We start from the raw sequence: 24,725 nt of genomic DNA, 5'->3' as shown, positions 1-24,725 counted from the left end.
ATTGCTGGTCGCAAGGAGCGATCGAATTGGGCAACCTGTTTGCCGTGGGTTGCGTCCCGTGTCGGTGGAGGACGGTAGGCTGGTGGTTGAGGACACTGGTTCCAGGAATAGCGTTCCTTTGTCCAACACACCACTTCGCCCCTTACTTCACCTAGACGGGTGGTAGAATGGGTCCGATTCTATCAATCGGCTGGTCATGCCAAGCCCTGTGGTATTACTTGTATCTGTACAATTTATCTTATGAATTATATTTTGACTTAGGTCTTGGCTCGTTCTTTTGGTTGTACAATGTCATTCAATTTTGAAATATGTCTTCTTTCATTTGCCTAGAGTCTTGTGCCCAGAAGGCGATGGCTCATGGGCCAATCTGGTAGACTGATTACTTGTTTAATCCTTCTGCTGGAGTATATCACCTCAGTATCCTTGGTGCTGCAAGTCGGAGACCCACTTGTATATAGCATTGTCTTTATGATACTCCGTGGTGGGTGGGGAGCTGAGGTGATGAATTTTTACAACTTCAACATGGCTCTTGAAACCCCCTTGAAAAAGAAGCGTCAACTTGATAATGATCATGATGACAATGATGGTTGTCAAACTCCTAAACAAATTGAGTACTGGCCGAGATTTCTTGTCATAGAATCTCCGGACAAACAACCTATAAAGTTAAATCCATTTGCGATTTCAAAAGCTGTATATGGTATAGCAGGAGATGTAAAGAACATCAGGCGTATGAGATCTGGATCACTTCTAGTTGAATGTGCTAAGCGACAGCAAGCTACCAACTTACTCTCTCTTGATACATTGGCGGGACTCCCTGTTTCAGTGTCAGTTCACAGGTCACTTAATTCAAGCAAAGGCATTGTAAAGGACCGAGATCACCTCCTAGATGACATGTCTGAGCTTGATATTGTTTGTGAATTAAAGGATCAAGGCGTGACAAATGTGAAACGCTTTACTCGGCGTAAAAACTCGGAAGTAATTCCAACCAATACTTACTTGTTTTCTTTCGTGTCTCCGTCTCCACCAAGAAGTATCAAAGCAGGTTATTGCAGCCTTGCAGTTGAGCAATATATCCCCAACCCACTGAGGTGTTTTAAATGCCATAAGTTTGGTCATGGGGTAAATTCATGCAAAAATGTTATTACTTGTGCTCACTGTGCAGAGAAAACACATGTTACGGAAGATTGCGACAGCAACATTAAGAAATGCGTTAACTGTTCTGGTCAACATTCATCTTCATCTAAAGATTGTCCTATATGGAAAAGAGAGATGCAGATTAGTAAAATCAAAGTTGCTCAGAACATTAGTTATAATGAGGCTAGGAAACTCGTACCATCCAGTGATCCAAATGGTTCATATGCTTCTGTAACTAGAAAAGTAGCTGCAGTAACATCTTCAATTGGCTGTCAAACAGATCTGACATGGACACATTCTATCAATCCCGAGCCCACCTGCACGTCAGAGTCCAGTACACAAACGCCTGTTGAGCCTTCTTCAGCTAAACAAGTTCCTGTTACATTATCAGCTGTTACTGTAACTTCAGTTCAGAACACAGGAGCACAGAATGATTCAGCCAGTTCACAGTCTAGGAAGGGGAAAAATTCGTTATCTAGATATAAAACTGACTCTTCTCGTAACAACGAAACGGTTAGAGTATCAAAAGGTTCTGATGATCCCATCAAACTTTATAATAAGTTTGGATCACTTGAAGTGATGGATGTCTCAGAGAGCATCCCTCAGAGAACAAGTTTATCGCCGAAACGTAATGGGCGAACAAGATCTCCTGTTAACCCGCCCAAGAGATGAATACTTCTCAGCCTTTGATTCAGTGGAATTGCAGAGGATTGAAGAATAACTTAAATGAAATCCAGTTACTCATACAAGATCTTAAACCGTCAGCATTATGTCTTCAAGAGACATATCTTAAAAATACAGATAACTTTAATCTGAGACAGTACAGTGATTATCACTCTTTTTCTCCTGCAGGAGATAAAGCTACTGGAGGCACTTCTATTTTGGTTCATCAGAGCGTCATCCATAGCCCTGTCGCTCTGAATACACATTTACAAACTGTTGCTGTTCGTCTTACTCTGCACATGGCACTGACATTGTGCAGCTTGTATATACCTCCCTCTTCAAATATTCAACATTCAGATCTTCAAAATTTATATGATCAGCTTCCGAAACCATGTCTTATCATGGGCGATCTTAACGGGCACAACCCACTTTGGGGTAGTGTCACCACAAATACTAAAGGTAAAATCCTTGAGGAATTCATTTCCGATAATAATTTATGCATTTTCAATGACGATTCAGCTACTTACCTACATCCAGCTACGGGAACGTATTCTTCCCTGGATGTATCATTTGCCGACTCAGATTTATGTAATGAATTCGAATGGGAGGTGCATGATGACCTATGTGGGAGTGATCACTTCCCAACTATTCTTAAAGGCATTATCCCTGGGGATGATCCACCCTTATCCAGACGGAACTTCAAGAAGGCTGACTGGTCCTTATATGAAACACTTTGTATTGATCATTTAAAACCTGATGTTTTTGTAAACAGCGAAGATCCTATACAGCTGTTTTCAGATATAATCAATAACATTGCTGACCAAACTATCCCCAAGTCCTCTGCAATTCCACATATTCGCAAACCATGGTTTACTAATGACTGTAAACAGGCCAGAAAGAGTAGGAGGAAAGCGGAAAAGTATTTTCGCCGCCACCCTACAGTACATAATTTAGATAGAGTAAAAATTTTAAATGCCAAGGCTCGACGCACTTTTAAAGAGAGTAAGCGTCTGTCTTGGAGGAATTATGTTTCCAAAATTAATTCCCGTACACCTATGTCTAAGGTGTGGAATATGATACAAAGAATTAAGGGCAAAGGTTCCAGATCTACTGTTCATCATCTGAAGGATAGTGACCGGTTATTAACTGATAAATCTGATATTGCCAACAAGCTTGGTGAAACTCTCGCCAAACATTCTTCTTCGTCCAATTACGTACCTGAATTTCAACACTACCAGAAACAGCAGGAGAAGAAGAGAATAAATTTTACCTCAGACAATGGCGAAGACTATAATGAATTATTTTCATTACATGAGCTACACACTGCCCTTGAGCAAGCTCATGATACAGCGTCAGGAGCTGATGGTATTCACTATCAGCTCCTGAAACATTTGCCCAAATCATGTTTGGAAACAATGCTAAATATTTTTGATTCAATATGGACTTCAGGAAATTTCCCGTCTTCTTGGCGTAATGCTATTGTAGTTCCTATTCCAAAGCCTGGCCGGGATCATACTGATCCGTCGAATTACAGACCAATTTCTTTAACGAGTTGTGTCTGTAAAACCATGGAGCGTATGGTAAACAATCGATTAACATGGTTTCTTGAAACTAACAACCTTATCACAAATATTCAGTGTGGTTTCAGGAAGAATCGTAGTACCATTGATCATTTGGTACGTTTAGAATCCTTTGTAAAAAATGCATTTATCAATAAGCAACATGCTGTATCGATCTTTTTTGATCTCGAGAAAGCATACGATACCACTTGGAAGCATGGCATTTTAAAGGATTTACATGGTTTCGGTTTAAGGGGTCGTTTACCTCTTTTTATATCACACTTTTTACAAGGCAGGCAATTTCAAGTCCGGGTAGGTTCTACCCTGTCTGATCATTACAATCAGGATCAGGGTGTTCCACAAGGCAGCATTTTGTCTGTGACCTTATTTAGTATCAAGATCAACAGTTTATCCAAGGTTTTAAACGATTCAATAGATGGATCACTTTTCGTGGATGATTTTAATATTTCCTGTCGCGGTAAGAATATGCATACTATTGAACGGCAAATGCAATTATGTTTAAACAAAATAAATAAATGGTGTCTTGAGAATGGTTTTAAATTTTCTAAGACAAAAACTAATTGCATCCATTTCTGCCGTAAGTATAAACCACATAAGGACCCAGAATTATTTTTAAATGGCACTCCTATCAAAGTCGTTAAGGAGGCCAAGTTCTTAGGTTTGATTTTCGACTCTCATTTAACTTTTCTTCCGCATATCAAATCCTTGAAAACAAAATGCCTGAAGGCACTTGATCTATTGAAAGTTGTGTCAAACTCAAAATGGGGAGGGGATCAAGCTACTCTCCTGCACCTATACCATTCACTTGTCCGTTCGAAGCTTGATTATGGCTCCATCATTTATGGTGGAGCCTGTAACAGCAATCTAAAACTCCTTGATTCTATCCACCACCAAGGTCTGAGACTTTGTCTTGGGTCGTTCCGAACTTCTCCTATTGACAGTCTCTATGTCGAAGCCGACGAACCATCTCTTACACACCGCCGTATCAAATTAGCTTTACAATATATTACAAAACTATACTCTAACGAATCCAACCCTGCTTTTAACTGTGTTTTCGATCCTCTTTATGAGCATTTATACAACAAAAAGACTTCTCTTGTTCCGCCTCTTGGGCACAGAATTAAACCATTCATTTCTGCTGCCGGCATTGAGCTGAAACGTATAGCGCCTTCTCGTCTTCTTTCTTCTCCTCCTTGGCAATTAGTGAGGCCACAGGTTGACCTCACATTAACAAAGTTAAAAAAATCAGACACAAACGAATTACAATATAAACAAGAGTTTATGCAATTAAAAAATAATTATAGTACATACAAATCCTTATTTACAGATGGGTCCAAGGATGGTGGCACAGTTGCTTGTGCCACTGTCATTGGATCCAGAACAAAATCTTCTCGATTACCTGATAACAGCTCCATTTTCACTGCAGAAGCAAACGCAATATTAACGGCTCTTCAATATATTCAAAGACATCCTAATCATGTACAGTATATAATTTTTTCTGACTCTCTTTCTTGCCTTCAGGCTATTAAAAATTTGTCTTGTAAACATCCACTTTTAATTGACATAATTGAATTGTATAATGATCTTGCAACTGGCCAGTGCGACATCGTCTTTTGTTGGTTACCCAGCCATGTAGGTATTTCTGGGAATGCAATGGCCGATCTTGCTGCTAAGGCTGCACTCAACAAATCTGTGACACCACTTTTTATTCCATACAGTGACTATAAAGCTAGCATTAGAACGTACATTCGTGATCTGATGCAAAAGAAGTGGGACACCCAAGTGGGAATAAATAAATTACATGCCATAAAACCTTATATTGGTTACACTCACTTGGGTTGTCAGTCCAGATTTGAAGAGGTCATTATGCGACGATGTCGCATTGGCCATACGCGTTACACCCACAGTTATTTACTGAAAGGCGATGATCCTCCGTTTTGCATCCCTTGTGATGAGAGAACCACGGTCAAGCATATCCTGCTTGACTGTGTTGAATTCTCCATCACAAGGGATAACTATTTCAATGTCAAAACAATGAAGGATCTTTTTAGCACAGTTAGTACTCATTTAATTCTTGGATTTTTAAAAGAAATTGATTTTCTTATTGAATTGTAATTGATATGTTCTGTAGATAGTTGTATTTTAATGATTGGTAGTTTAAATTAGTAACTTAGATTGTTAGTGGCTGTACCCTCAAAGGGGGTTGAAGTATTGTAAAATTATTGTCCTCCTGAGAGGGTACGTAAGTCCAATACACTCATAGTCAATTTAAATCTACTACAAGTTTTTAATCGTAGAATATTTGTTCTTTTAAGTAATGGCTAAATTTCAGGATTATCGCCAATAGCTGAGGGGATGGTGTAAATCCAGCTAGGGTTCATGCAGGTAGCAGAAGTAATGTAAGTCCCCATGGGCCTTAGTATGGTGATCTACCTTCAGTTGTTGGCGATCTATAGCCCCGGTTTTATGTTGTATTGTCTTCTTTAATTCCAATGTTTTATCTTTCAATGCTAGTTTTATGTTCTGTGATACTCTAGTGTTTTTACTGTCCTTCGCTGACAGGTTTTACTTTTTCTCTTTTTTCATCCTAACATTACTATAACTTATATTGTTCTCGTCACGATATGGCTGCAATATTGCCGATGTGACGTTAAATGTTAACTCACTCACTCACTATGAGGATCTATACAATAAAACGTCTTCTCTTGTTCCGCCTCTGGGACTTAGAGTAAAACCTTTTCTGTCTGCTTGCGGCATTGAGCTAGCCAATATATCTCCTTCCCGTCTACTTTCGTTTGCACCTTGGCAGTTAGTTAGACCCGAAGTTGACCTAACACTGACGAGGTTTAAAAAATCAGAAACAAATGAATTACAATATAAACAAGAATATAATCAATTAAAAAGTAACTATAATACATACAAATCTTTATTTACAGATGGGTCCAAGGACGGTGGCGCAGTAGCTTGTGCCACTGTCATTGGATCCAGAACAATATCTTCTAGATTACCAGACAACAGTTCTATTTTTACCGCTGAGGCTAACGCCATATTAACAGCTCTTAAATATATTCAAAGACGCCATAAACATAAACAATATATAATCTATTCCGACTCTCTCTCTTGCCTTCAGGCGATTAAAGATCTTTCTTGTAAACATCCACTTTTAATTGAAATTATTGAATTCTATAATGATCTTGCTACTGGCCAGTACGACATCGTCTTCTGTTGGTTACCCAGCCACGTAGGCATATCTGGTAACACACTGGCTGACCTTGCTGCTAAAGCAGCACTCACCAAATCTGTGACGCCTCTTCTTATTCCATATTCAGATTACAAAGCTTGCATTAGATCTTATATCGGTGACCTGATGCAGAAGACGTGGGACACCCAAGTAGGTATAAATAAATTACATGAAATAAAACCGTATATTGGTTACGCCTACTTGGGTCGTCGGTCCAGATTTGAAGAGGTTATTTTAAGACGATGTCGTATTGGCCACACAAGATATACCCATAAATATTTGCTTAAAGGTGAGGATCCTCCATTTTGCATCCCTTGTGATGAGAGAACCACGGTCAAGCATATCCTGCTTGACTGTGTTGAATTCTCCATCACAAGGGATAAATATTTTAATGTTAAAACAATGTCAGATCTTTTTAACACAATTAGTGCTCATTTAATCATTGGATTTTTAAAAGAAATTGATTTCATGAATGAATTCTGATTATTATGTTCTGTAGATAGTTGCATTTTAATTATTGGTAGTTTAGATTAGTAACTTGAATTGTTGATGGCTGTACCCTCAAAAGGGGTTGAAGTATTGTAAAATTATTGTCCTCCTGAGAGGGTACGTAAGTCCACAAACATTCACAGTAAATTTAAGTCTACCAGGTTTTTAATCGTAGTATTCATGTTCTTTTAATTTTGGCTAAATTTTCCTACAATCGCCAGCAGCTGAAGGGATGGTGTAAATCCAACTAGGGTCTATGTAGGAAGCAAAGGCACTGTAAGTCCCCATGGTCCCTAGTGTGGTGATCTATAGTCTGTTTTTTATATTGTATTGTCTAAATAGTGCTATTAGTTTTAACTTTCCATGCTAGTTTTAATTGAAATTGTGATATTCTAGTTGTTTTACTGTCCTTCGTTGACAGATTTTACCACATGCATATATTTCATGTAAATGTTCTCGTCACGATATGGCTGAGATAATGCCGATGTGACGTAAAATATTAACTCACTCACTCACTCACTTCTCAATTTGAAATAATTCATTTAAAACACACGCGCTTATGTGTAATTGCGCTAGCCTAATTAGGAATGTCCCATTATTCCTATAGATAAGGAGTTGGTCAACCGTAACTAATCCTTCTGACAATAGGGGTTCTCACTATTGGGGGTTCTGACTAATGGGGTATCACCGCAACTTCAGCTGTGTTTAGCAGAACTTCAGCCAGTTTATTGTATCAGTCGGAATTTTACAACGAGTGAATTAAGAGCAAGAATTATATGTGAATAAATGAAAGAAATAAAGAAAAAGAAAAAAGTACATATATGAATGAATGAAAGAATAAATGATACATCGCGGCCTTCCCTTCCAAAACATGTCAAAGAACGCAAAAGTATCGCGAGAACACGTGTAAGATCAGCTGACCTTTAAAACATCTACCTTGAGACATTGTTCTTTACGTTAATAATTAATTCAGATATATTATTTCATGTGGGGAATGGCGTGGACATTAACATACTGTTAACGGACTCTGTCACACACCCCTCAAAAACAGAAAGTGTAAAATGCCACCATGCGTTGTATACACCTTTCCAGTTTTGTCAAATAATAAGATCAACAAGAAATATGGAACTATGACCCTCAAGCACCACAAGCATATTTCACGTGAGTAATTATTAAACATGGGTTTGGAAATGTGAGAACACAAGCAGGTGAAGAAATGGGTGCATGGATGGTGGCGATATTTTATTTTGACATGAAAAATATTTTTTGATCCGAAGCGAGGGAAGTACGTTGCCAAGCTTTGCTCGCTTCACTCGCGTATAAGAAGACTGGTCATTTTCTCTTTGCTGTGCAACCGCATTTGCGCTACAGTTTGCCTCTGGTGACACTCCTCAGTTACCTTCTAACCACCTTTTAAAGTCATAAAACTATGTCTCCCTTCGAAAAATGAAACGAATGTGTGAAAGAGGATTTTATCGGCACAGTTTAGTCTATCTTCGTGGTGAATTGAGAATGGAAGTCAGTGAGCTAGAACATATCAACTCGAAACTTTGCTGGAAATCTAATGTCGTAACACTGACACTAATTAACGCCAATTATTTGACTTAAGGTAGCTATTTTCTCACTTCAGTTTATCTTCTGCATGTATAATTTCAGTTGTCTCAACAATCTGCATGAGAATTTAATCAGCTGTTGATAATAAACCGGACTCAATCTTAAATACTAAGCTGCCTCCATATTGATACACTGTGCCCGTAACGACCCGCAGCATACGTTCAGGGGCGTTTCGAGGAGTTTCTCCTCCATCCCTACATCGTACACAGTCTCCCGGATTTAACGTATGGTAACGTAGTGTGATTACGTCATGGGAAATCCCCTGACAGCGAAACACTATCTTTTCGAATGCGTGCAAAATATAGTACATAACAATATTGGAACTTTGACCCCGTTGAAAGCGCAAACATAATGAAATATGTATCAAGAAGCCTGTGAAGCATAAAAAACACAATCCTGTCATTTTAAGACAACATATACAAGCCTTTCTATCTATAGGTTACCCCAAAAGCGGAAGGATATAGACAAGCTAAAAATAGTATCAAAGAGGTCCCAGGCGAGTGCTGCGTGTTGGGTTCTTGAAAGCGGAGTCCGGCAGGGTCCAGGTAATATATAGGTAACGGAAAGCGTTGTAGACATTGCAGTACACTCTGCGCCGAGTTGACGTCACATGCGGGGTTTATGACAGCAGGCTTTCAAGACTCGATGACGAAGTGATTGCTGTTTGCTGTATGTTTTCTTACTTTCGTTTTAACAAGTGCGGAGATATTAATGGAGTCATTGAAGAAGAACGGCAGTTGATGCAGTTTACAAGTAACTTGTACCACTGTATGTGCAAAGGGGCGGATCCCGAGGGTGTATATATGCACCCTGGAACCACTTTACTGCAGAGTGCAGTGATGGGGTGACTGTCCGCCTGCGTCTGCAGTGATCGCGTGCTTGTTTTGGTGGCGAATGTATGATCGGTGTTTAAAATCTAGTCACCATTTGCGAAACACGAACAGTAACTTCTTCAAAGGCATTTAGAAGTTGGTGAGGTAATACAAGACACTATTATGGATGACAACTTCTTTAATTCTTTTAACACGACGATTCAAGGCTAATTCTTGCCCCTTCCTCATCCACCTGACGAAGGGGCAAGAATTAGCCTTGAAACGTCGTGTTAAAAGAATTAAAGAAGTTGTCATCCATAATAGTGTCTTGTATTACGAACAATAACGTTTTAAAATATTAACATTTCACGAACGCACAGGTTCTGATGGTGATATATAGAAAGTTTCAAGTTGCTAGGTTAAACCAGGGAGCCGATATAGAGGGGGAGAAGAAACTCCTCGAAAAACCGTTGAACGTATGTCTCGGGTCCTTACGTAGCCAGTGTAGGCAATATGGTGGCAGCGTAGTATTTAAGATTGAGCCTGGTTTATTTTCAACAGCCGATTAAGTTCGCTGAGTGTTGTAACAACTGAAACCCAATATATATAAGATAGGTTAACTATTTTGTCACTTCAGTGTAAGTCAAATAATTGGTATTGGTGTCCGTATTAGGACAGCAGATTTGTAGTAAAGTTTCAGGTCAGTAAGTTATAGCTCACTGGCTTCTATTCTGGATTCACCGCGGAGATAGACTAAATTGTGCCAATAAAAACTTTCATATAATTTTTAGAAGGAGAACGTACCTTTAGTTGAAAGGTATTCACAAGTAACAGTGACAGTTTTATGACTTAAAAATTGTTAGAGTGTAATTGAGGTGTGTGAAAAACATGACATTTCACCACTGAAATGCTATATGTCCTTGTTTTAGTATTCCTAGTTACTTCCTCAAAAACAGCTTTCACATACATCTTTAATTCATATGAGGGGAATATACTATCAGGTGAAATGTGTTTGCAAGTTATAGTGATAGTTTCACAATTTAAAAAAAGAATGTTAGGGTGTATTTGAGGTGGGTGAAAAATGTGACTTATTGCAGATCTGCTGATCCGCCATTGAAATACTACAAGCTGTTGTTTGAGTGTTTCTAGTTATTACTTCAAAAACATCTTTCACATACACCTTTAATTCTTATGAGGGGAATATACTATCAGGTGAAATGTGTTTGCAAGTAATAGTGATAGTTTCACAATCTAAAAAAAGAATGTTAGGGTGTATTTGAGGTGGGTGAAAAATGTGACTTATTGCAGATCTGCTGATCCGCCATTGAAATACTACAAGCTGTTGTTTGAGTGTTTCTAGTTATTACTTCAAAAACATCTTTCACATACACCTTTAATTCTTATGAGGGGAATATACTATCAGGTGAAATGTGTTTGCAAGTAACAGTGATAGTTCCATAATCTAAAACAAATTGTTAGGGTGTATTTGAGGTGTGTGAAAAATATGACATATTGCCGATCTGATCTGATTCGCCATTGATGCTTGAGGGTTATAGTTCCATAACGTCTTTCTTTCTTGTTGATCTTATTATTTGACAAAATTGGAAAGGTGTTTTAGAACGCTTTGTGAGAGTTTTACACTCTATTTTTGAGGGCAGTATGACAGTGTCAGTTAACATTTTGTTAATGTCCATTCCATTCCCCACATGCAATAAGATATCTTAATTAATTATTAATGTAAACAAAATGTTTCAAAGTAGATGTTTTAAAAGGACAGCTGATGTTAACACGTGTTCTCGCAATACCATGTTTTGGGAGGGAAGGCGGCGGTGTATCGCTGAGTGTTGTAACAACTGAAACCCAATATATATAAGATAGGTTAACTATTTTGTCACTTCAGTGTAAGTCAAATAATTGGTATTGGTGTCCGTATTAGGACAGCAGATTTGTAGTAAAGTTTCAGGTCAGTAAGTTATAGCTCACTGGCTTCTATTCTGGATTCACCGCGGAGATAGACTAAATTGTGCCGATAAAAACTTTCATATAATTTTTAGAAGGAGAACGTACCTTTAGTTGAAAGGTATTCACAAGTAACAGTGACAGTTTTATGACTTAAAAATTGTTAGAGTGTAATTGAGGTGTGTGAAAAACATGACATTTCACCACTGAAATGCTATATGTCCTTGTTTTAGTATTCCTAGTTACTTCCTCAAAAACAGCTTTCACATACATCTTTAATTCATATGAGGGGAATATACTATCAGGTGAAATGTGTTTGCAAGTTATAGTGATAGTTTCACAATTTAAAAAAAGAATGTTAGGGTGTATTTGAGGTGGGTGAAAAATGTGACTTATTGCAGATCTGCTGATCCGCCATTGAAATACTACAAGCTGTTGTTTGAGTGTTTCTAGTTATTACTTCAAAAACATCTTTCACATACACCTTTAATTCTTATGAGGGGAATATACTATCAGGTGAAATGTGTTTGCAAGTAATAGTGATAGTTTCACAATCTAAAAAAAGAATGTTAGGGTGTATTTGAGGTGGGTGAAAAATGTGACTTATTGCAGATCTGCTGATCCGCCATTGAAATACTACAAGCTGTTGTTTGAGTGTTTCTAGTTATTACTTCAAAAACATCTTTCACATACACCTTTAATTCTTATGAGGGGAATATACTATCAGGTGAAATGTGTTTGCAAGTAACAGTGATAGTTCCATAATCTAAAACAAATTGTTAGGGTGTATTTGAGGTGTGTGAAAAATATGACATATTGCCGATCTGATCTGATTCGCCATTGATGCTTGAGGGTTATAGTTCCATAACGTCTTTCTTTCTTGTTGATCTTATTATTTGACAAAATTGGAAAGGTGTTTTAGAACGCTTTGTGAGAGTTTTACACTCTATTTTTGAGGGCAGTATGACAGTGTCAGTTAACATTTTGTTAATGTCCATTCCATTCCCCACATGCAATAAGATATCTTAATTAATTATTAATGTAAACAAAATGTTTCAAAGTAGATGTTTTAAAAGGACAGCTGATGTTAACACGTGTTCTCGCAATACCATGTTTTGGGAGGGAAGGCGGCGGTGTATCGCTGAGTGTTGTAACAACTGAAACCCAATATATATAAGATAGGTTAACTATTTTGTCACTTCAGTGTAAGTCAAATAATTGGTATTGGTGTCCGTATTAGGACAGCAGATTTGTAGTAAAGTTTCAGGTCAGTAAGTTATAGCTCACTGGCTTCTATTCTGGATTCACCGCGGAGATAGACTAAATTGTGCCGATAAAAACTTTCATATAACTTTTAGAAGGAGAACGTACCTTTAGTTGAAAGGTATTCACAAGTAACAGTGACAGTTTTATGACTTAAAAATTGTTAGAGTGTAATTGAGGTGTGTGAAAAACATGACATTTCACCACTGAAATGCTATATGTCCTTGTTTTAGTATTCCTAGTTACTTCCTCAAAAACAGCTTTCACATACATCTTTAATTCATATGAGGGGAATATACTATCAGGTGAAATGTGTTTGCAAGTTATAGTGATAGTTTCACAATTTAAAAAAAGAATGTTAGGGTGTATTTGAGGTGGGTGAAAAATGTGACTTATTGCAGATCTGCTGATCCGCCATTGAAATACTACAAGCTGTTGTTTGAGTGTTTCTAGTTATTACTTCAAAAACATCTTTCACATACACCTTTAATTCTTATGAGGGGAATATACTATCAGGTGAAATGTGTTTGCAAGTAATAGTGATAGTTTCACAATCTAAAAAAAGAATGTTAGGGTGTATTTGAGGTGGGTGAAAAATGTGACTTATTGCAGATCTGCTGATCCGCCATTGAAATACTACAAGCTGTTGTTTGAGTGTTTCTAGTTATTACTTCAAAAACATCTTTCACATACACCTTTAATTCTTATGAGGGGAATATACTATCAGGTGAAATGTGTTTGCAAGTAACAGTGATAGTTCCATAATCTAAAACAAATTGTTAGGGTGTATTTGAGGTGTGTGAAAAATATGACATATTGCCGATCTGATCTGATTCGCCATTGATGCTTGACGGTTATAGTTCCATAACGTCTTTCTTTCTTGTTGATCTTATTATTTGACAAAATTGGAAAGGTGTTTTAGAACGCTTTGTGAGAGTTTTACACTCTATTTTTGAGGGCAGTATGACAGTGTCAGTTAACATTTTGTTAATGTCCATTCCATTCCCCACATGCAATAAGATATCTTAATTAATTATTAATGTAAACAAAATGTTTCAAAGTAGATGTTTTAAAAGGACAGCTGATGTTAACACGTGTTCTCGCAATACCATGTTTTGGGAGGGAAGGCGGCGGTGTATCATTTATTCTTTCATTCATTCACACATGTACTTTCTTTTATTCTTTTTCTTTGTTCATTTATTCACATAATTCTTGCTCTTAATTCTTACTATAATTCATTCATTCATTCATTGTAAAATTCCGACTGATACAATATATATACTCTATAGAGTCTCCCTGGTTAAACACAACTGAAGTTGCACTAGGAACGAGCCAAGTCCCTGTGTGCATTGGAGCATGACGAGGCACACATTAATTAGTACAAATGGTAAAGAAAGCAAGCTAATGACCTATCCCTGTTGAAGAGTATCCCTTTTTAAACATAAAGAAAGCAATCGTCGATTATCGGCAGAACATCTTTTCAGGTAGACAAATACTGATTTTATTTCAAGCATATTTCCATTTTCCTATGAATGACAGAGTTAATATAGGTATCACCAGCAGTACCTTGTATGAAAACAGGAAGTCATTCAGATGAAAACTGAAGAAGTTATTGTCTAACGTGTAAACCTGATATTCAGTGAAGTGATCGTGGGAGTACAGTGAACACATAATTTAGTGATTGGAAATCTGGAATATGCAGTGATCAGAAATTTCTGTACACTCTGTACACACTGTACAAATTTATCGAAAATATGAAATAAGTAGGGTTTTCGATGTAGCAAAGCATATTTTCAGTCAGTTTCAGACTTAGCAACATGAATGAGGGGGTTAGGTGTGGATATTGCCCTTCTATGGATGACTTTTCTGCAGTTTTCAATCACTGTGTGCAGAAACACTGAGATTTGAAAATAGAGACAATGACCATAACACTTAATAAAAACAAAGGCAATAATTAATATTTACCAAGCGTACACATATGACAATGTATATGAAGCCAACTTGAGGGTACTGAAAAGACATTACCCATCTGCAAAAACACAATATCTCTACCCATAGTACCTTAAACCACAGCTAGTCCCCTATGCAAACCACGAACCAGAGACACATGGATGTATCGCCAAAGTGTGAAAATTGATCAGTGATGTCATTTTGCGGAAATATGCGCCATACTCCGACTTTCCATTAACTTACTCACAACTACTCACAGAGATTTGTTGTTGACCAACTGATCAGTGGTCACCACACAGACAAACATGTAGGTTTCCACAATGTGGAGTACATACAATCAATCCGTGTATCATGTGTAACGTGGAAAGAGAACAATTCATACTTTTTGTACTATTTAAGTATTCTCTGAATAATTTTCATGAGAGTATTCAGGGATATTTGTAGTTCCAAATATGTTAAAAGAATTACATGTCATTAGTATTGTGAATTTAGTTTTACGCCACCCCTAGTGATATTCCAGCAATTTCCCGTCGGGGTACACCAGAAATGGGCTTCACGCCGTGTACCAATGTGGGAAATCGAACCCAGTGTTCCGCATGAAGAGTGAACGCTTTAACTTCTAGGATACCCAACCGCCCCAGCAACGGTGTTGAAGGAAGGATAAATTCACCCCTAAGTGTATTAGCGTCATTAATGAAGGGCTAAGCTATTAGTAACAACACTTCTTAAAAGTTGTAAAATATTCATTTTTGTTTCAAATAAATACAACTGGGTTTTTCACAAACCTTCTTAACAGTATGGAAAAACACATTTATTTCTTTAATGTCTGATACATTCTGTTTCAAATGGCACACGTTTTATTCAAAATGTTGACATGGAAATCCATTTGTTGACACTTGCTGAAAGGTATCAGACCTAGACTAATGCGTAGTCTCTGAATAGATAATCATAAATTTTGATGGCAACCAACAAACCTAATATAAATTGGAAAGGAACCCATTGGGAGACCAGGGATTCTGAACCTGGGGAAATCTAGACTTGCTTCTTTTAAGACTTTACCATTGCAGAGAGGGTAGAATGTAGGGAAAATCATGTGGTTCAGGGACTGTGAGAATGTGAGACTATAGGCCTGGTCAAATTCAGCAGTAGGTTGCTATCCGCTTTTATGTGAGTCAGGGTGCTGTTGGTAGACTGTGACAGAGATTTCAAGAATTCAAACTAGTCAGCAATCTTAGATGATAGGCACATGATTAACGCTGCATTATGACACTGATTCCTTAATGCAGAAGATCTTCCAACTGAACACTTCAGTATTAACAATGTAAGGATCCAGGAGTATCTGTCGTCGACATTTAAAGGCAGCCAGACTCTGCTGTAGGCTACTTGCATTCCGTCCACCACTAACATCACGTCACAGGCAAGACATCATGGCCAGTGTTTTCATGTGCTCTTTAAAGATAAAAGCAGATTGAATTTGTACGTCCAAGGTTGTCGGCAGAGGACAGACAGATAAGGCATTAATTGTATCTCCTCCCCACCTCCTCAGGATAACAAACCCATGTAGCCACTTAATGTAGCATACACACAATACAAGCTGTTCACTGGCCAGGATGTTTGTTTATGTTTGCTGTGTAGATTTTGAATTGTTTGAAGCAAGGGTACAATACTTTTTATAGCCATAGCTAGAATTTGCCAAGAAAACCAAATTTAGAGTTGTCCCCCTTCCATCGCATTCGCAAAATATCGGTAATTTCCGTTTAATGTATGTGATTCATTGTCACACGTGATAAAGAATTACTACAAGGAAGTACCAAATGAGTTCAGCATTCCCAGATATGTTCTGTCAATAATCAACGATTACTTCTTCCGTGTTTAACCTACCAACTTGAAACTTTCTATTTGTAACCACCACATCCAGTGCATTTGTGAAATGCTAATATTTCAACCATACTGTTCGTGTTTCATAGATAGTGACTAGATTTTTAACACAGATCATACATTTGCCACCAAAACAAGCACGCGATCACTGCAAACGCAGGCGGACAGTCACACCATCACTGCACTCTGCAGGACAGTGGTTCCAGGGGGTGATGTGGGGCTGGGGGGAGCGCTGGGTGTAGCATTCAGACGTTGGCCCAACGTTGACAATGATTTCCAACCACTACCAACGTACGTTGTCCAGACTAACGTCTGAATGCAGTCTGGGAAGTACTGTCGGAAGTGGACAAGAAACTGGGGTTATTTTTACAATTATGTCCACATTTTATGTATTTGATATGTGAAAGTGTATTGCATGGGCAGATGCGGAGGGGCGGGTGGGGGTCAGGGGGTTTGTAACACAAAATTACAAAGGACACTCTTGCCAGATTTTGAAATTAGACTTATCTACACAATGAGCGATAGATGACCAAAAAATAATAAGTTTCATTCTGAAACTGTTTAGGATGTAGCTACCATGGAGTCTCACAATCACTATGAAAAGAAGCCGATAGAAGGGTTTGCCTCAAAAGCAAAACCAGGATGGGTGTAGCAGACAATGGTAGGGGTGGGGCTAGGGGATAGGCATTCTCTTCCCACAGTGGTTACTTGTCATATCTTCCTATGTAACCTCTGTTCTAATACGACCCTTTCATGGTGCAAGTGTTCAAGATTCGTGATTGGAGGCAATCAGATCTAGTAGTGCAATCAGAGAACTTGTTTCAGAAGTGATCGTTTGCAAGTTCTTGGTAATTTATGGATGCACCATGAAAACTAGAACCTCTTCCCGAGCGCGATACTCAAATGTTTCTTCTAGACAGGACTCAGTCATGCCATGTTTGTTTCTCCACATTGCTTGCATTTGTCAAGTTGGATCTAGGTTGATGTAACACTTGTTCTGATTGGACAGAAAAAATGGAGATAAATCTGCTGCCATTTTTTACCGCTAGGGTATTTTATGAGAACTGCGAAATATGGCCGTATTAGAACAGAGGTTCATAGGAAGATATGACAAGTAAACACTGTGGGAAGAGAATGGGGTATAGGGATATCAGTTGAGATTTGATAATCCTTTAGGGGGAATTAAACTGGGAGGTAAGATGTTTTCCATGTTTATGATGACTAAACAGGAGTATAAACGACGCTGATGCCCTATATATTTTGTCACCTTTGTCCCAACGTTCATATCTGACTGTATGGGGTGTCATAACCTTTTGCATATCTCAGCATACACTTTATGAAAGAAACATATGTTATATTTGGTATGACACTTTCTTGGTAAAGTACAAATTCTAGTGCCTTTTTTTAGTTGAGTCCCATCCGGGATTTGAACCCACACCCTGAGAGTCAGGCATCTAATCTTCAGCACACAGTCAACTGCCTAACCCACTCAGCCAACACGACTTACACAAAATGAAAGTCGGACAACCGGTAGTCTAGACTGCGGGCTTTGTGTACCCCTCTGATAAATGTTAATTGGCAAGTCTCCCATGGCCGAAAGCTATGATCACGCAATGCCATAAAGAAAAGTGGTCAAATGTATAGCATATGTTACACTTCACCCTCTGACTCTGAGGGTGTGGGTTCGAAAACCGAATGGGATTCAACTAAAACAAAGTACTAGAATTTGTAATTTACCAAGAAAGTGTAGTCCCAAATATAACATGTTACATTTGACCACTTTCTAAATGGCATTGTGTAATCATTTATGAAAGAAAGACATTCAACAAAGACGCAAAAGCAAAAAAAAAAAATCTTTTTTATGGGCCCTTGTGCCAGTAGGCAGCACATGCATTTCAGGCAAGGTGAGCTGATGTCTGTTGCCAAAATTGCCATCAGTTTTTCTAAGTTTTGCCAGATTTTATGTGTAAACCTTCTTTTGTGGATAACCTCTTACCATCCCACTAAAAGCCCAGTTAGGCGAAAGTAAGTTATTTTGACATATCTTATTTGCAGAAGCGTAAACTTTAGGGATACAGTTTAATAATATTTTTTTTTCATATCAGAAGGTAAAGTGATGTGAAGTGTTTACTCTTGAGGAAATACAACTATTCAAATCCTTTTTTAATTGGGCCTCAAAGAAATTTCTTTCTGTGAATGCTAATCACCATCATAATCAGGAGCAGCAGCAGCAGCAGCAGCAGCAGCAGCAGCAGCATCGTTGTCATCTGTGTTTGCAGGGAATGAAAAAAGCCACCATGTCTGACCTAGAGTTTGACATAAAGGCCTCGGATGTAAAACTAGCAGAGGAGAAGAAGAAATATCAGGAGCGAATAATCAGGAACTGCCAGAACAAAAGTTGGTCACACCCCTTGAATGTTGCTATTATTGGTAAGTCCAAATGGAAGTGTATGACACGAGTTTTGTGATACATTGTTCACGAAATGAAGGTTTCTCTTTTTGCGTGATTGTTTTGTTTCATAACTGAAAAAAATATTTAAATATATATTTATGTACTTACCTTATTTTGCTCATGATGTGTCTCATTTAGTTGCTTTAGATTTTTCAGAATTACTTTAATGTGCCAAATGACACTCACAGATATGTTTTGATGAAACATTTGGCACTCATTGAAGTGTTTAGATGTGCCACATGGAACTCATGAATATATTTTAATATGCCACAGGCACTCGTAGAAATGTTGAGATGTGACACAGGACAGTCATCAGAATGTTTAGATGTGACACAGGACAGTCTTCAGAATGTTTAGATGTGACACAAGACAGTCATCAGAATGTTTAGATGTGACACAAGACAGTCATCAGAATGTTTAGATGTGACACAGGACAGTCTTCAGAATGTTTAGATGTGACACAGGACAGTCATCAGAATGTTTAACATGACACTTTTAGCAATGTTGAGGGCTCATAGTGAGTTGCCCCAATGCAATTCTCAATTCTAAAGATAAAAGCAATCACTTATATATCTGTCACCAGCGGTTGTGGGGTAGCTTTATAGTTTGCTTGTCATGTTTATCACCTGGGTTTGATTCCCCTCATGTCTTAAGTCCCCTGCTCTGATATTGCTAGAATATTGTTACCAGTAGAAGTGGCATAAGACAAAACACATTCATTCACTATTAATCACAAAGTGATATTCATAAACTAGTGGAGAAGTAGTATAGGGAATGATAGTTCTGGCTCACTTTCAAGAAATGTCTCTACAAAGCCTTATTTAGTAAATAAGGCTTTGGTTGGGCCATTAGCTCTTGCTACTATTACCCCTACTACAAAAAAGTTGGCGGTAATTACTGTGCCTTGGTAGGAGGTAACACTGTGCCGTACGGTACGATCAATAATTCTTCTCTTACAAAACCCCTACCCGGCCCATCCCTCAAGTAGTACAAGTTAGGTTCGTCGGCTTTCATATCCACTTTATCTATGTTGTAAGTTTTGACTGACCATATAGGATCGGTGGCTCGCTTACGGCTATCGCCCTCGTGTTCCCCTATGTTATGTTTATATCGATGAAACAGTTTAACGTGAACCGCCTACGATCTCTTTGGTGTTCATAATAAAGGCTTGCTGGGCTTTTTGTATCCCCTGTTCTATGTACTTTTTTTTCTCGTCCTCGCTGATAGCAGACTTACGAGACTTGGATCGAATATCTTGTTTCATTCCGTTATATTTTTTGAGTTCAGAGAGGATTGAACGAAACTCCTCTTCTGAGATCTTACTATCAGAGAGTGCCGTGGAAATTCGCTCACTCACTGTGTTCAGCTTTGCTTCGGCCAGAACCCTGATCTCGTCATGTTTCAATGCCTTACGATTAAGTCTGCGTGATACTAACTTAAACGCCAATCCTGCCAACCCTGCCACCCCTGCCGTTATTTCAATACCTAGCACTATAGGTGCAGCCACGATGGTAGCTAACAACCCAACGCCTGCCGCCCCTAGTCCCATGCTGGTTGCCATAAGGGTAGTGTCAGCCCCGTCCACGATATTGAAAGCTCTATGGTACTTCTTACATAGTGCTTTCCGCGTGTCACGGTCTTGTTCTAGTTGGCGTTTCAAATCACATAACTGCCTCAAGCGAAACCCATCTACGGTTTCCAACGTCTTCGCTACTTCCTCTACGACTGGGTACAGACCCATCCTATAATATATATTTTGGAAGATATTTTAATTGGGGTTCAGTTAAAAGTCTATCAATGAATTTGAAGTCTACAAGTTCTAGACAACTAGTCAGGGTAATAGGTGAGAATCTAATAGGCTTTCCTGTTGTAATAAAAACCCCACGGAGGCTTATTAAGCTGGTTATAGGACCAGTGGGGGTATCCTGTTGTATAATAATACGACAATATTGGTGTATGTGTTCGTCATACCAGTGGATTGACACCCCGGGTAAAATTTGGCATACTCTTGGGGGGTTTTCATTACCTAAAACCCAAAAGAAGACTTCTATGATGAGTGTGAAAGGGGAGAATCTTCTATTAACAAGATTTTCGATATAAGGATTATTGCTAAATGTTAATTTATTTTTTACTATAGTCCTTAACCCATTTTTTTCGATATCTCCTGATATCATGTGTACTAATCCCCTCTCCGGAATGAAATCCCCGGGCCAGATACCGTTGTTCCTAATCTTAGAGATCCACTCATTTTCGTCTATTGTGATATAAGGTGAGGTGAGTGTTAAGTTGATCAGCCATTTGGGTTCTTTAAAATCTGATAACGGCACCCGTCTGTACACGTTGTCTTTGAAGTGTAGGATGTATAATTCATCTTCCTCACCAGGCTGATCGAATCCCTCCGTATCTCCTAGGTCGTTAAGCGTAGTGTTGGGATGATGACTGGTCATTATTATACTATTACGATATAATTTCCAACTGGTTTTCTGATAATAATTCAGGGGTTAACTTCATACCCATGAAGTGTATGTTGTCAGGCAGGAAGATATTGATTAGTGATATCTTGTTTTCCACGATCACGTTGACCCCCTGCAGACTGGTCTTGGAGTCGACACCCACCCGCACGTAAACGTTGCAAACTTGATACTGGTGTCGTTTCACCCACCCGAGTTTGATCCCCTTCACGATCTCGACATCATTCCCCGATGGTTCCCCTAGGTAGACTTTGATGATCAGTGTTGAGTTTGCCGGTAGATCCTCTAGTATAGTGACCACACCTTCGAATTCAGACACCAACTGCAATTTCACGTTTTGTATGGCTGGTTTACTCGATAGCATGTGGGCTGCTATAGTGTTGACTGGGCTGACGACTATGCTACGTCTCTGAGTTGGGACGTAAGCCACGAGCAGGGTTCCATTGTTCACGACTTTGTTTAGGTGGTTGTCTTTGTTATCAGTGAACACGTAGGGGGAGACGAGTCTAATATTGATAAACCAGTTGTTATCGGGTAACAACACCCACTTGTCATCTTCGGTGAAGACGAGCATATATGGTTTGTTTTGGACGACGGTAGTGCTCTCAACATCGTCTAAGTCGAACAGTTTACCTCCGAACGATGGGTATATTACCCAATTATTATCACCGGTGTTGACAAGGGCGTACTTAGTGTTGACTGTTGCTCTTGTGGTATCTATCATATCACTTAGGGTTCCACCGGAGGGGATTTCAACGCGTTTGTAAATGTTGTTTTTCAGTTGCAAGGCGTACGATTTACCATCTACTCCGGGAGCGTCGAAACCGCGCGTGTCTCCAAGGTCGGAGATCCCGATATTGACGCATTTTTTCACTCCGGGCCCTTGTGCGCTGGTCATTTTACATGAAGCGTTAAACTGAGGTATCCTATATTTACAGGATTATGATTTATATCTAACACCGATATTGTCAGCTCAGGTATGTTGCCCTGGGTTAATCTCTTATACTGCCGTGGTGAAAACGACTCGGTTCTACCGTCGTTGAATTTCTCAGTTTTCACCGGCACTGCTCTCAGTATAGTGGAAGGGTGACCTCCTTGAATGTTGTACGTTGTGCTCACCTGACCGAGATGAATGTACAGCTCTCGGTACGGTACTAGGTCGGGTAACTTCGTGCCTGTGACGGTTGTTGTTGGTTTTATCTTGTCAGGAGACATACCGAGTATCCTCGCTAATGGTCGGCCTAGCCTTAAGGGGTTTCTTCCGTTGTTGATTAACACCACTGTACCGTTTGAGTCGTTCATCTTGAGTTCGGCCCCCAGGGGTTTGAAGACCTCGTCGTTTAGAGAGCACACGCTGTAGTAACCGTCAGTTATTTGACTGCGAGTTCCACTGACGAACAGCTTATTGTTGCTGATGTTGATGTTAGTCCATTGCGGTAGGTAGGTGATATCGCAGAGTGCGACTTCGAGTTGACCTGACGTGTTATCGATCGCGTGCGTCAGCTGAACGGCCTCACCGCTCGTTATTCCTGGAAGTGTTATGTACATGTTAGAGTATATATGCTCATTATATAATAGTTTTAAAATGTATTCCCCTGGTGTGTTTTACCCTAAACTGGATGTAGATTTCTCCCCCATGAAGATCGTGGTTGCTCCTGAGTTGTATTTCAATGCCCAGCTTTTAGATGTGTTCGATAAGTATAAGCTTTCGGTGAATAACATCAAGGCAGTCCACGCTTGGTTCAACAACCCTATGCAGTTCTGGCAGAATCAATTCAACTTTGCCGTGTGGTGCGCTACAACGGGGTGTGGTGTGACATTGGCCGACACTCGGCGTGGACCGCTGAGTCAGTCTGTGTTCAAGTTCCACGTGTACTACCAGGTCAGACGTATCCTTAAAGAGATCAGCGCCCCCCTCCCACAGGACAAAGCGTGGGGCGCAACAAACAACCCGTACGATAGACGGGCCTACGAACGTATTTGCAATGAATTCGAAATAAACCCGAAGACGGATTGGCGTTTGCAGGGGCCGAACCACAGGTTGGGTATTCCTTATGATGGCGCGCGATCAGTGAAAGAAGTCAGTGATGATTTACTGAAACGAGATATACTACGCCAGGACTTTGCTTTGTCGAGTAATGAATGGAGGGATGATCGTATGAACTTTAAAGGTGGTGTTGCTTTCACAGTCCAGAAAGTGGAGCAGTCAACCGCAGACGGGTGGAAAATGTTCATGCTGGACACGTCGAAAGGATTCACTCGTGCCGGGGTAGTCAGGTTGAACGACTCGATTCGAACGTACGTGTGGGCGCTGTTGGGTGCGCAGTCTATGACGCGTTCCAACATCCTCGGTAAGGGAACTGCTTACGACGCTCAGAAACAGTTCGTTTCCAACGTTGAGGATGCTATCAATTCTCCAGTTGATCTCCCGAGGGCCATCGACCGTTACCAAAACGTGTTAGAATATGCCAGATCGAAAGTCAATTACGTGTTCGGCGTGGGGTTGTACATGGCTCCGAGTGATATGCAACTGAGAATAAAAAAAGTGGTGGGTTATAACAACAAAATAGTCATAGCCACGGAGGACCAAAAGTTAGGTATCAACCCCGATATTAACACCCCCTATATCCCACACATCCCACCACGTGAAAAGGGTATAGTGGCGCCACCCCCGGAGTCTAAAGTTCATGTGCCCCCCACACACCCCCATATTCAGGCCTCCTATCAGCAGCATATTGATAATAAAACGGCCCTGGTGGTTGGTGGGGTAACTTTAGGACTTATTTGGTTAAAGATTTCTTAGCCGCTACGTACACCAGACCCGCCACGGCGACGATGGCTGCCCACAGGTTTTGACTGAGCCACATGGCAGTTTTAGACAGAGCGCTCAACAACCACGAGACGATGCTACCCAGGATGCCGGGAAGGGCTTCGGCGGCTTTACCAGCCAGTTTAGCTAGGCCTTCCCCGAGTTTTTTTATCCAGTCTTTAACACCACCACCGCCACTTGGGGTTCCGCCGCCGCCAGGTGTGGGGGTTCCCCCTGTCAGTGACACCACCAGGGTTGATATAATGAAACCCAATGCAGTCAGAATACTGGCGATGGTGATCCCTTGCTCCCGGAACAATATCCGAATCCTGTTGGCTAAAGTTGTATCCTCATTCAGTATTCTATCGATTGTTTCCCGAATACGACTGATCTGGGATCGAAGCTGTTCA

At 39.6% G+C, this 24,725-nt stretch overlaps 1 protein-coding gene across 7 annotated transcripts in view; it reads left to right on the top strand.

The window, feature by feature from the left end:
- Positions 1-9,181: 9,181 nt before the first annotated feature.
- LOC137291098 (uncharacterized) overlaps positions 9,182-24,725 on the top strand; it is a 34,346-nt gene continuing 18,802 nt past the window's right edge. The window contains exons 1-2 of one of the 7 annotated variants that reach the window (XM_067822408.1): positions 9,182-9,266; positions 18,863-19,013. In XM_067822408.1, coding sequence (XP_067678509.1) covers positions 18,866-19,013 — 148 coding nt within the window. In that variant the 5' untranslated portion in view covers positions 9,182-9,266; positions 18,863-18,865. Of the gene's footprint in view, positions 9,278-18,802; positions 19,014-19,439; positions 19,553-24,725 lie in introns of those variants that run through there. The other 6 variants (XM_067822403.1, XM_067822395.1, XM_067822383.1 and 3 more) reach the window with 6 other exon arrangements.

This window comes from Haliotis asinina, chromosome 1, assembly GCF_037392515.1.
Source record: "Haliotis asinina isolate JCU_RB_2024 chromosome 1, JCU_Hal_asi_v2, whole genome shotgun sequence".
Classification (NCBI taxonomy): Eukaryota; Metazoa; Mollusca; class Gastropoda; order Lepetellida; family Haliotidae; genus Haliotis; species Haliotis asinina.
This window is presented reverse-complemented; position numbering and strand designations above follow the sequence as displayed.